Source organism: Paramormyrops kingsleyae, chromosome 6 (assembly GCF_048594095.1).
Source record: "Paramormyrops kingsleyae isolate MSU_618 chromosome 6, PKINGS_0.4, whole genome shotgun sequence".
Lineage (NCBI taxonomy): Eukaryota > Metazoa > Chordata > Actinopteri > Osteoglossiformes > Mormyridae > Paramormyrops > Paramormyrops kingsleyae.
Genome location: NC_132802.1, coordinates 22,547,803 through 22,561,179, shown reverse-complemented (window position 1 = coordinate 22,561,179; position 13,377 = coordinate 22,547,803). Strand labels below are relative to the sequence as shown.

Sequence of the window (13,377 nt, the reverse complement as noted above, 5' to 3'; positions counted from 1 at the left end):
AATTAACCAGTAACAAATCGATTATCAATTAATTATTTGTACATTGCAGAGAATTCCTAGGCAGTAGTGATGATTCTTTTTAAAGAAGATAGTTATAGCAATTGGATACAACATTATCTTAAGCGTCTACGTTTCTTTAAAAGAGACGCAGAAAGGGATTTAGTACTTCCAGGTTCACAAGTGAAAATCCAGACGTAGGAAGCGCAGGTTGGATTCATTTCACAGTACCGGACAATGGCTGACCTTCTAATTTTGGCAGCTGTGCTTATGCAAGCCTTTGCTGTGCAGTGCATCTCAGGACAAGCTGACTATCCGATAGTTAGACGCTCCGTTAGTTTGCTAAATAAAATAACGCACCTCTCTCTATAAAACGCTTCCTGGTAGATGTTCCATAGTAGTACATAGTAGTAGTTTGGACTGAACTGACTTTATCTTTGTTCACTTATGTTCAGCTCAGACTAACTTAAATTTAACAAGTTATACAGTTAAGCAAGAAGTCTTGCTTTGTTGGAATGGCCGGCCCCCTGTACTGTACAGAGACCACATTTTGCTCTAGTTTTTGGTAATCTCAGGATATGTGGGCTTTATTCCTGTCATCACTGATGTTAAAAATGCACTGGATTTCATTTTTGATATTTCTATCCTTAGGTTCTCTTGGTGGAGATGCCCATATCACAGGACGACAGAGATCCCTGACTACGACCACAGCATTCATTTCATTTTTTGTGGCTACAGCTTCACCCGGCGGTGATGATAGTGACTCTGAACCGAGTCATTACATCCTTTCCCATGGAGGCATTTCCTAATGGTAATTACGTTAAGGCTCTATGCCCTCTCGTGTATCTCATGTCAGATAGGGTATGTTAAGGCAATGTTTCCCAACCCAGTCCTTGGGGAACCCCAGACAGTCCACTTTTTGCTTCCTCTCAGCTCCCAGCCAATCAGGAGCACCGAATTCGTGGTACAGGTGAACTGGGAGCTGAGAGGAAGCAAAAACGTGGACCGTCCGGGGTTCCCCGAGGACTGGGTTGGGAAACACTGTGCTAAGGTATACTTCATTATCCCCAAGGGGAAATCTGTCTTGTACTGTACACGTGTACGAGAACATCATCTGGTGGCTGGAGCACGACCGGGCATGGAGGGAATCCGATCTGCTGGATGTTTTCACTCAATGCGTTCCCCTACCTCTTCTGGATGAGGCATTTCTCGAGAAGACTCCGCCCTTGTTTGGAGAGGTGCTGGTCCGAGTCTGGGCAAAGAAGGGGACGTTGTTTTGCAATGGTGACTGCCCGCAACGTCTGGGCATGACTGCGTCCGAGATGGTCATCGTCTTCCATGTGCCGCACAAACACTCAGGGAAGAAACAAACATTGCCTCGCCTAGACGTGGCCTCTGGGAAAATCTTCAAGCCGTGCAAAGCTGCCTAACGGCCTGAGGGAGGTCGGCTGGTCCACTGCAGCGGGAAGCTGTGCGTCTTGGGCGGCCGCGTGAATGAGGCTGATGGGTGTAACTCACTGGAGTCACTGGAGTGCTATGACACCAGAGATAATTACTGGACAGCAGTCTGTTGCCATGGGGTTTCACAGCACTGTGGAATATAGAAACTCAATGTATGTCCTCCAAGGTGAATCTGTTTACTGTGCTAGCTTTCCAGCAATCATTCATCCTTTTTTTTCTTCACACACACAGTTATACAGGTCCAACGTGCAGTGAAAAAAGCTAGCCTGCTCCAAGACTGCGGAAACAGATAACAAACTCTTATGTAGTATTATCATAACGATTTTTACATCCAAGCATCTTAGTCTTGGGTGTAGAACTATATTCACAGTATCTTGCTCATTTTGACATAAACTTAAATTCGGTGCCAATTAATTTGTATTTAATATAATGCAGAATAGTAATGTGATTGTAGTTATAATGCATAATTCTTCGATTATATAATATTTGACTGCTGTGATGGGGATCTCTAAAATAACTGAGTGAATTTTATAAAAATGTCAGCATTTTTTAAATCATGCTTTTATTCTCCAGGTCACGCCTGCAGATTGGAGCCTGCTCGTCTCTGATAACATTAATAATTATTGGAACGAGAGTCTTGTTACCCCATATTTCCTCCTGGGCATCACTCATTTGTAAAAAGATGAGAAATTACTTTGATAAATTGTAACGTGATTAAATCATATAGTGATTTAAAAACCCAGGTATGTAAGTCGTATTAACTGAACCTATCCCGGATGACATAATGGATTGTGTGTTTTGGTAAAAGTGCATAAATAGTGACTGTGGCTGTCTTGTTTTGCTGCAGGTGAATATTTTCCCTGCTTTGATCCTCACAAAGACTTCAGGGGTTACCTGACCTCATGTGCCTGCCTATGAGTCAGGGAGTGGCAGCTCTGCACAGGAACAGCATTTATTACAATGCGGGCATCTGCAGGAATCACCAGTGCACCTTCACAGTGGAAGCCTACGACATCGAGCAAAAGACCTGGATACGCAACAAGGACCTACCCTTTGAGCAAGACAGCAGTCCCAGCATCGAAGCTGGCCTTGCTGCTGGCAGAGGCTTCGTGTGTTCCTTCAGACCACACAGGTGACCATGGAGGAGTGTATTTTCTGGACCAGCCGCAAAAACTCCCTCTACCAGTATGACGAGGAGGCAGACAACTGGACCAAGGTCTATGACACTCTGCACTGCCTCTGGGACCTAGACCTCAATTTTGAGTGTGTCGTGGCCACACACACATTACTATTATTGATTGTTTATTATTTATGGCTTTTGTTATGGTCTGGAGGACAGTATATGTATGAATGTATAATATACCAGGTAGGGTGTATATTGTATGGTGTGATTCTGTTGAATGCAGTGTATGTTATGGAATGCAATGGCTTGGAGCCCAAGAGCCCATTGTCCCCTTGGGGACAATGACGTATATCTTACCTTACCTTACCTTACCTTACAGTACCTTACCTTACCTTGCTTGACATGCCATAGACGAGAGGACATAGAGCCTTAAGTGTATTAAAGAATCCTTATTGATACAATGGGGGCCTTTAAAACTCACAGTCTTTATTGTCCCCTATCTGCCTGTTTTCCAACCAGTTGTCATGAGGGGTTAAGGCCCTCCACATATTAGTACAGTTGTTGTGCTGGTGCTGACTGATAGTACAAGAACTCAAAATTTACTGTCTTAGGTTTGTGTTGATCAGTGTTATTCAGTACTGTACTGACAGTAAGCTTAAACAAACAAACAAAGCTTAAACAAATGGGGGCTTAGACTGGCTTTGATATTTTCTTTTTAATGTTTGCATGACAAAACACGGAGTGAAGTGTCCCAAGCTGAACGAAAATGACAATTGTGACTTAGTGATCCGTTCTGAATGCAAGGTGGCTCAGTCTTATTGAAATATAAGTCAAACTGATTGATTTGCAGTCTAATTACTAGAAGATTCTGGAGGTTTATACTTACACTGTGCAAGGAGTCTTTCTGAAAACGTAAAAGAGAAAGTGTAACATAGATGCTCGGAATTTTGGTTTAATAGAGGGTTAATCAGCTGTACTTCCAGAATTCTCTGTTTCACTCTGAAAATCTGGACTTCATTCTCCATGTTGCTCTAAACATAAGCTTTTAAAGTTATGTTCAAGTTACCCAGCTTTCTGCACAGCTGGAAACGTGTACATTTGGTCTTTAATATCCTTCTCCAAGCAGACTTGTACATCCTCCTTACACATTATGTGCATTTTTAATTGCCAGCTACAGCATTAGTACCCTTTCGGGTGTTTGAACCCGTAACACGCTTGTTAGTTTGGATTTTGAATACAATGATGTATGAGAAATGGATGCATGATTATCTTCAGTTAATAAACATCATCGGCCATTACAAGCTCAATGGTTGGTCACTCGAGGTGGCGATTTCTTAAAGTCTCACTGACATAATGTCACCAGCCTGAACTTTGTCATACTAACACTAACTACCAGAAACATAAATCTAGCATATAGAATCTTACTCTCATGCTCTGTGAGAGAATTTTGTAATCTGTATTACCAATATAAAGCAAGAAACCTTCGTCCTCAGGGGTAGTACAGTTTCACAGTGGCTGATTTTATAGCTGATAATATCCATCCATCTGCCTTATAACCAGTGGGGCCTGGAGCCTATGCCAGGCAGGAGAGGGCAGAAGGCGGGGCACACCCTGGATGGGATGGTAACTGGTTATTTTGTACATAAGTTAGGATGGATGGGTGAGTATACCCCCCCCCACCCCCAAATGACTTGAAATACACTGACTAGTCTGAACAACTAAATTGTAGGAACAAAATTACCCAGCGCTGTCAATACACAGCACTGTATTAAGTGTTTTTTTTGGTAATTCGTTTCTCTCCACTATGTCTGCTGTACTTCCACTCTTTTACAGAATTATTCAACTTGAAAGTTTTTTTTCAACTATTGCTCCATCTATCTATTACATACATTAAGTGTGAATAGCTGCTAAATGGTTTTGCCCTGTTGAAATAACCTTAACATCTTAAATGAATACCACTAACATTGTAAAACATTAGTGACAACATATTTTTTTTCATCCATCCTTTTCTCATAACAATAAACATAAATTTCAGTTTTCAAACTTCATTCACAAAACTTTGACTTACCTTGCAAAATCAACTATTTATGATAATCACCATGTGGTGGTTGTGTTTAACCTTTACTGTGTGTCTATGTTTTCCATCTTATGTATTTGTGGTGAATGAGAATATGCACTGGGGAAGCAGGTACATAGTTTGGATGGATGGATGGATGTATTTATAGTTTTGCAGACGGAGTGAATCAGATTGCAAATTGTGAATATCATTGTGGAGGCTTTCACAAACGAGTGATTGATTCAGTAATTGATATAGTTGTGTTCTGAGAATGCGGTTGAATGTTTTAGCAATTCAGAAAAAAACGGTAATAGACGCATTACACAATCCTTACAGAAAGATCCAATTGCCAGCATTTTTAAATCATGTTTTTCATGTAACTTGTTTTCTGTGTCTGAGAAGGTGCACCAGTGATGAAGCTGTAATGTGAAATCCGCATTGCGCATATTTTGATAATAATAAAATGTGCTAAAAAGGAAGTTGTATCCTTTAAATGTTTTTATTTCTTACTTGAACTATATTCTAAACCACTTTTTTGTGACCTATGTTACGTGTATAGATCGTGGGGTCGAGGCTTCGGCTGCCACAGCACCCGCTCCGACTGAAGAACGACTGAGAGTGCCTCTCTTTTGCGGTCAGACCTGCCCCTTTTCGATCACCGACGGTCACGTAAACTTTAAACCCCCTCCGCCCTGTCAAATTTACAAAAATGTACCAAAACAACGCCCCCCGCGTTCTAGTACCTGCCCCTTGCAAAGTCTGTTTGCCTCTGGTCGATATATGTTACTGACGCCGTGGATTTGCAATACATAAACCACAAAAGTCGTTATTTCAGGGAGATTATTATTATTATTATTATTACACTACTATTATTATTGCACTACTACTACTACTAAGCATCTACTACTACTATTACTACTACTACTAATAATAAACATACCTATACGTGTATCTATATATGAAATTATAGTAAAGTACAAACCAATTCAGCAGTAGCCTGTCCTGCTGCATGCCAAAGCCGATCGATCGATTCCTTGGCCGCCACGTGATTCCCATGAAAAACTTTGATGTTGTTCCATCCTCGTTGGAGCCCATTTCGAAGCAGCGTTTGGGATAGTGCACTGTTAGAAAGTGAGCTGAAACAGAGGTAAGCATCTATTCTGTCATGCCTCATAGTGTGGGATTTCTTTTTTATTATTAAAAGTAAAATAATACAACGTTAAGATAGATCTGCCTGTAATTTTGAAAGTAATTTTTTAATACCGATTATTCATTGATTGGTAACCTCTACAAGTAGTGAATGAGCATCCATTCATCCTTCAAGCCGCTTATCCGGTGCAGGATCACGGAGTGTTTATTATTTACTTATTATTATTATTAAGCAATAGGCACCATAAATTTACTTTTTGCGCGTTAGACACGAAAGTCCACCACCTATACAAGATCAAATACTGGATGTTTAGAGTTGTCCCGGAAACAGCGCAATCTATCGTATGTACTTACAGTTATACGTAGCCTAATCGTAGTTTTGGGAGAAAATCAAATACATGAAGTACAATCCGATTTATTCCCACCTCTTGGAAGTGAAGGATAGTTTACTGTTTAAAAATTCTCTCTCTCTCTCTCTCTCTCTCTCTCTCTCTCTCTCTCTCTCTCTCTCTCTCTCTCTCTCTCTCTCTCTCTCCTCTCTCTCTGTGTGTATTTGCAGCTCTGGAAAAATTAAGAGACCGCAGCACAATTTTTTGTTTCATTCATTTCTCAATTTATGGGTGTGTGTCTGGGAATAATATACATATTTTTTCAAACTGGCACCTGGGTCTTCTCTGTTTCTTATTAATGAAAGGATTCTTCCTTTCTTTATGGGACTTCTGATACGATCCTGATACGAACTGTCCTAGTGGAGCACTTCACACCTGCACTTAATGTTTTCTATTCTTTTTTGAAGGTTCTTGATGTCATACTACAATTCATGAGAAACTATTAGATAAGTTGACAGTCATCTCTGATATCAGAAAGTCGCTTCCGCCCTCTACCTGGCTGGTTTTTGATCATTCCCAGTATCTTCTGTTTCACCTTGTTCATAAATGTGTTTAAAAGTTAAAATATGACCGATTATAGATTGATGATATTGCTTGTAAGTAAATCTGTTTCAATATTTCTAAAGGTTTACTACATAGGTCACTTTTAGAATAGGTTGAAAGAAAGATTATATACTTATACTTTGAATTTGAATCATTCTGATAATCTGGATTCTGACAATGAGGAAAATGGCTCCTTTCCTGTCGCACTAACTCACAGCCTGGACCTCTACGTCCATGGAGTTTGCATGGATTTACTCTTGGTCCTTGTCTTTGTGCTTTTGGCTTAAGCGCATTGGTATCCAGAATGACCTTAGTAGGGTAAGCATGGGGCAAACTGGCCAGGGCATAACCTGTGATTCGTGGAATAGCCTCAAGCAGAATCGGTCCTAGCCAGTGTGGGACCCTAGGTGAGCGTCACTGCCAGCGCCCCCCAACCGAGGCAGAGTGGGAATTAGCTGTCATGTCCACACCCCCCCAAAAGGTGTCACCCCAGGCAGCTGCCAATGTCATCTACCTTTTTTACTAACTTCTACACTTAACCTAATAAAACGTTTAATCATTTTAACAATATAAAGGCTTGGGGAAAAAATGCGTGTTGATGAGCTGCAGTATGTCTGAAGCCAGACAACCACGTATCTTCATAGTGTCCCGTTAAAAGCATTTCTAGGAGATGGTGGATTTGCCTCTTTATGGGAACCCAGAAGCATGTTATTTTCTACACAGCCATTGAGTCAGCATGCCTCCAGCGACTACCATGGACCGTGGCTGCCCCCCCCCAGATGGGGGGTGGGGCTGGGCAGTGGTGTTTGGATCTTTCATCTCTATAGGCTTCTCCTACGCCTTCCCCAAGGCCCTCACCATCTACTTTAAGGAGATCCAGGAATACTTTTCCATATCCTACAGTGAGATTGCTTGGGTGTCCTCTATCATGCTAGCAACTATGTACGCAGGAGGTGAGTTTTGGAAATTAACACTTTACTTTTGGATCGATAAAACTTGTGAAGAACTAATTTCAGATAATTTCACTTATTGTTTCAGAAAAGAATTATGTATTGAAATTTTGCCCAGTTTTTTGTGTTATTTGTTTTTTTAGACTAGTATCTATTCAGAATTCAGAACTGAGTTGAAACATTAAAAAAAAATTTACAACTAACTTTAACCAGGATAAAAATGTTGGTTTGGTTTATGTATGTCAAGGCCATTGTGACTGCAAACTGGTTTGTTGTCTAGGTGATAACAGGGAGTTTTCATATCACCTTTCCTTATACCATCTAACCTATTTGATAATAGTAGTGATGGCAGTTTCTTTTCCACGTTAGACCCTGGACTCAGAATATTTGTCACTGCGAAGACTCATTGTCTAAATCTACCATAAATGGTTTGTATATTCGTTCAATGTATTGACTAATGCCCACAATCTGTTTCTTGTTTCAGGACCTGTAAGCAGCATACTAGTCAATCGCTATGGCAGCAGACCTGTGGTCATAGCTGGTGGGATAATGTGTGGGATCGCTATGGTAGCTGCTTCTTTTGGCAGTACCATTATGCATTTGTATTTGTGCATTGGAGTCATTGGAGGTATTTACTATTTATTTTATTAATGATGTCATTTGTAGTGTAATTTTCAGCAGTTGTTCTCAGATTAGAACTTTTGTGAGAGATCCATATATCTATCCATCCACCCATCCAGCCACCTGTTCAGTAGAGGGTCACAGGGAGGCCTGAAGCCTATCATGGACACCATAGGGTACATGGTAGGGGGCACCTTGGGCGGGATAACTTTCATGAGGAATTTCTTCCACTAATGTTGGGCAAAATACAAGGAAATCTATATTGAATTTCCAAAAAAACGGTCCAAAAATGTTGGTACTTACAGGTATGAGCAATTTAATTTATGATTCAGTCACTGATTGATTTAATTTATTATTTTCTGACTTTTGTTCTAATTTCCACAAGTGCTATATCATTCTTGGAAAGAAGCCTACAGCTTTGCTCTTTTTGGTTTTGATAGGGTTGCGACACTTGGACTGGAGTTAGCATGTAGTAAAATTTAAGCAGGCATATTTCCTGCCTGCTTATTTACCAACAGCCTAGTGGGGTTGATGTCCTCTCCTCCTCGTCAGCAGAGCAGTGGGGTGACCACTGGCATAAGGACAGCAAGCTCAGTCACAATGCACTGTTTTTATTCTGCTCATGCTCTAAAGGTTTGAGAGGGACAAGAAGTTTCTGGGACAATACATTAAAAGAATATCTTCATACACAAGTCTGCAGTTTTAACCTCTCTGCTGGTCACTTGTATGCTGAGTAAATGGTAACCCCTTGTTTGCATGGCCTTATGTCCCTTCAGATATGACCCTGGACAGGCTGTGATGTCAATAGTTGAGCACATGCACTCTGGGTGATTCTGAATGCCACTAATCATGATTCACTTTAGAAGGTGTTTATGTATCTTATGCATGTTATTCCAGAGGGGAGAAAAACTGATTGTAGTGGAAAAAATAACCTTGAGTAAAATATGAGCTCAAAAGCAGGTCCAACATTTAGCAGTGACTACGGTATATTTGTCCAGCACTTAGAAAATGGCACTTTGACCTGTGCCATGATTTGAACTCAGTTCAATCCTTTGTTTACCCGTTCCTTGCCAGCTCTGCCTAAATTTATAGGACAGGCTACTCCTGATTTCTGGCAAGGATTAACAGTTTAACTTTTCAGAAAAATGTTTTACATGTAGATGCAATGCAGGGGATAGGCTCCGGACCCCCCGCGACCCAGTAGGATATGCGGGTTGGAAAATGGATGGATGGATGGATGCAATGCAGGGGAAAAATATGCCTCTTACATGTATTTGGATGATGCATCACATTAACAGTTGCTTATTTTACATTGTAGGATTTGGCCTTGCTTTCAATCTTCAACCAGCCCTGACGATCATTGGGAAATACTTCCTAGTCCGGAGGCCTATAGCAAATGGCCTGGCTATGGCAGGAAGTCCAGTCTTCCTCTCTACCTTGGCGCCCCTGAATCAATTTCTGTTTGACAGCTTTGGATGGAGAGGAGCGTTTTTAATCCTGGGAGCTATAATCCTTAATTGTTGTGTAGCAGGAGCCCTGATGAGGCCCATTCAGGTAAAGCCTCAAGTTAAACGTGCAGAGGATTGTGACAAATCAGATGCAGAAGATGGGAGCAGCACTCCTGCGGCTGGTCTGCTGAGTGGACAGGAGCAGCAGAGGAAGTCTGGATGCTGTGGCAGAATTAACACCTTCATCGATCTTTCACTCTTCAAGCACAGAGGCTTCATCATCTACCTTGTCGGCAATGTGGTCATGTTCTTTGGCTTCTTTGCCCCAGTTGTCTTCCTTGCTCCCTATGCCAAGCATCTTGGTGTTGACGAGTACTCAGCTGCATTACTGCTATCTATATTTGCCATTATTGATATGGTGGCACGGCCTGGCACCGGCTTATTCGCCAACACCAAGTATATCAGGCCTAGGATTCAGTATTTCTTCAGCTTCTCTGTAGCCTGCAATGGCATCTGCCACATCCTGTGCCCCCAGGCCACAGGATTTGTGGGACTGGTCATTTATGCCATCTTTTTTGGGGTGGCTTTTGGCATGGTGAGCGCCTTGCTCTTCGAGGTGTTGATGGACCTTGTTGGTGCTCATCGTTTCTCCAGCGCAGTTGGTCTGGTCACCATTATTGAATGTGGTCCTGTGCTTCTAGGACCTCCGATATCAGGTAGGTTATAATGGGCAAAAAAATGCATAAATGTTACTGGAGACAAGACTGAGCAGTAGTTTAATGATTAAAAAATAGTCTTTGAAGGACTGTAGAATATTGTAAATGGGGCCCTGGACGATTCCTGGAAATGCTCATCATGGTATGCTGCTCCAAGGGGTCAACCTACTGTAACTGGAGCAATGAAACTGTAACAGTGTTTTACACATCTACCTAGAGGAAAGTTTCTGAGATGTACAGTATTTTTTACAAATAAATTAAATGCCATTTGGTGGTTCACGTCTGTGAGCAATTATGAGGGATTCAAGTCTATAAAGGATGGACAAGATAATGTAATAACCTCTAAATAAAGAACAATGGATATGGCCTCATTTTGATATCTAATTTACCTTGAATGTCTCGGAGAAGAATATATTATCTGGATACTTTCAGGGACTAACCCTGACTACCATCTCTTCCATTAACTACTGCTCCATGTTCTTGTCTGTCAGAAATATGGTCCTTGCCCTATTGGACAAAGTTTATTATACAATTTTATAAATAATATATATTATTATAATAATTTGGTATCAATTGCCTGCAGCACTCACTAGTAGACCTCCTGATGGGATGCAGTATCAACACAGATTCCCAAACTATTGTCATTGTGGCAGAAAACATTATTAATGGAATTTCAGTTTGTTTCATCATTGTTTTTCTGCTGTCATTCAGGAGCCCTAGTGGACGTGTTCAAGGACTACAAATATATGTACTACGCATGTGGGGTTATGGTGCTGGTCTCGGGAATATTCCTCTTCATCATGAACTTCTACAACTACAGGATGCTGGATAGGGAGGAAAAGCGGAAGGAGGAGCAGGAGGTTGCTGTGAACATGAGTGCCAAGGAGACGTGTTCTACTGTTGAGAAAGGCAATCCTAGAGAGGAGAATGGCAATGAACTGGAAGGAAAACTGGAGGAGCTATCCTTCATGGAAAAGGATGAGTCACATACGGATGACATGCCGGCCGAAGACACTTAATGGTAGATAACCCCACCACTGGAGAGACTGGTTTTGGGTTGAAGGCCTACCTGTCCCGAAAGCACCGATCGGGACTCCCTCCATTGGGGATGACTCCAGCTCTAGAGGGTTAAAGTTCTGATCATTTTAATGATTGTATGACTGAAATCATTGTCATTTATGGGGAGAGTCTCTGTGTGTCTAATGTGGATTTATAAGTAACAAGTGAAACAAACCATTCTGGACCTTGGAGACTTGGTTCATTTATGACAGTAGTTAGATGATCATTTTGCTTCAAGGAAATTCAAGGCATACTGTTTATGAACTCTCCATTTGATTGGATTTTATAAAACAATGAAGATAATGTAATAATTCACTAATAATAGTATGGCCTTTAAAAGATTTTATAGATTTAAAAAATCTGCCTGTTGATTTATGTAGTTGGTTAACAACATGGGTGATGCTCCATGAATATAAACTGAAATATAATTGTTCTAGTATGACGTTTTTTTTTCCCTTAAAGGCTGATTTTGTCATTAGGATTAGACTGCTTGTCATTAGCGACAACTGCAATGAATAAAGGTTCTAAGATATGTTGAACAGCCATTACTATTTAAGAATACCTTTTGGGAGGAATATCGCAACAGATAGCTAAGCATGATTTAACTGGTGTTACAAAACTAAGGCAAATTCTATAAAGTGTATCTTTCTAAAAAATATGTATAACTAAATTTCACAAAACTGCAGCTTCTTCTGGATGGGAATGGATGTGTTTAAGCAATAATCTGTCCCATCTTTACATACTTATTCAACACAACGTAGTGGAAAATCCAGTCTGGTCTGCTTAACCAGCTCCAACTGGTCTACTCTACACAATCCTTTGAACAGGACATTGCTCTGTTTTGAGGAATAACCAAAGCAACAACTAATCCTGAGCCTTTCATCTGTCATTCCAATTATTCTGTCTACAGAAACCAGTCTAAAGAAACCCATCTCATTAAGTCTGTCATCTACACCAAGCCACATTCAATTACATTTTCATATGAGCTGAACCCTGGGTCTTTTTCTTACCAGCAGACACTAAACCACACAGCTGAAGAAACTGGCTTGGCTGATTTCAAATCACTCTATTTTGAGCTGTTAATGGTGGAATGAGAGCTAGGAAGTATATGTTCTTGGCCTTTCAAGATTGTAATCGAAAATCACCAGCTTCCAAAGATTTCAGAATGATTATACAATAGTGTATCCTTGTTGATATCCAGGTAATGCTAATGATCGCAGTGACTGTTTTCTTATAACATGACTTAGGTTGCTTCACTCTTAGTGAGAGTTGTTATGGGTAAGACTTTACTTGAGGGGGCACAAATAATGTAGCGTTAAGCTACTACTTATGTATTAATTGACCACAAACTAAGTGTAAGTTACATACTGATATGTTTGTTCATCATTAATGAATCGTGACGCATCTTTTATGTCAAGCAGTTACTATATTTGTTACTATATCTGTTAATTCTGTAAACCTTTGTGAACTACTGAAAGAACAAGTAATGAATAACACAAATATTGATCTCATGTTTGTTCATGATTAATGGATCATGATGCATTTTTTATCTTGAGTATATGTGGTTAATATTTGTTCATGATTTGTACTTCAGTAGTTGCTACTAAGTATTTGTGGCCCATCAAGTAAAGTGTTACCTTATTGGGTAACGGGAAAAAAAACATTGCAGTCTGGGTAACTACAATAACCAGCTACAGTACCTTAGTTATGGCAATTATACCTTAGCTTTAACAAAAGCCATTATGTTGCACCCCGTGAAAAATGCAGCTAATACCACTTTGTTTTAGATAGACTAATGAGAATATAATGTTAAATATTGCATATGAAATATTGATCGGAACAGTGGAATAAACACATTCAGAATT

At 40.4% G+C, this 13,377-nt stretch overlaps 1 protein-coding gene, 1 long non-coding RNA gene and 1 pseudogene across 2 annotated transcripts in view; 2 read left to right on the top strand and 1 right to left on the bottom strand.

Moving 5' to 3' along the window:
• The first annotated feature begins 234 nt into the window (after positions 1-234).
• Positions 235-2,594, top strand: LOC111842309 (kelch repeat and BTB domain-containing protein 8-like; annotated as a pseudogene).
• A 353-nt stretch (positions 2,595-2,947) lies between these two features.
• Positions 2,948-13,377, bottom strand: part of LOC111842274 (uncharacterized) — a 73,768-nt gene continuing 63,338 nt past the window's right edge. The window contains exons 5-6 of the long non-coding RNA XR_011991909.1: positions 5,620-5,773; positions 2,948-3,485 (exon numbers count right to left, since the gene is read on the bottom strand). This is a non-coding gene — a long non-coding RNA (uncharacterized lncRNA). The remainder of the gene's footprint in view (positions 3,486-5,619; positions 5,774-13,377) is intronic.
• slc16a7 (solute carrier family 16 member 7) lies at positions 5,628-11,958 on the top strand. Its single transcript, XM_023808700.2, has 5 exons — positions 5,628-5,784; positions 7,442-7,671; positions 8,153-8,296; positions 9,608-10,453; positions 11,165-11,958. The coding sequence occupies exons 2-5, from the start codon at positions 7,455-7,457 to the stop codon at positions 11,470-11,472; spliced, it is 1,515 nt and encodes a 504-aa protein (XP_023664468.2). The 5' UTR covers positions 5,628-5,784; positions 7,442-7,454; the 3' UTR covers positions 11,473-11,958.

Excerpts from the sequence above, each read along its gene's own strand:
- slc16a7 (XM_023808700.2), top strand. The coding sequence starts at position 7,455 with ATGCCTCCAGCGACTACCATGGACCGTGGCTGCCCCCCCCCAGATGGG. Across the intron at positions 7,672-8,152 it reads AGCAACTATGTACGCAGGAG|GACCTGTAAGCAGCATACTA; the intron begins GTGAGTTTTGGA and ends TTCTTGTTTCAG. Across the intron at positions 10,454-11,164 it reads TCTAGGACCTCCGATATCAG|GAGCCCTAGTGGACGTGTTC; the intron begins GTAGGTTATAAT and ends GCTGTCATTCAG.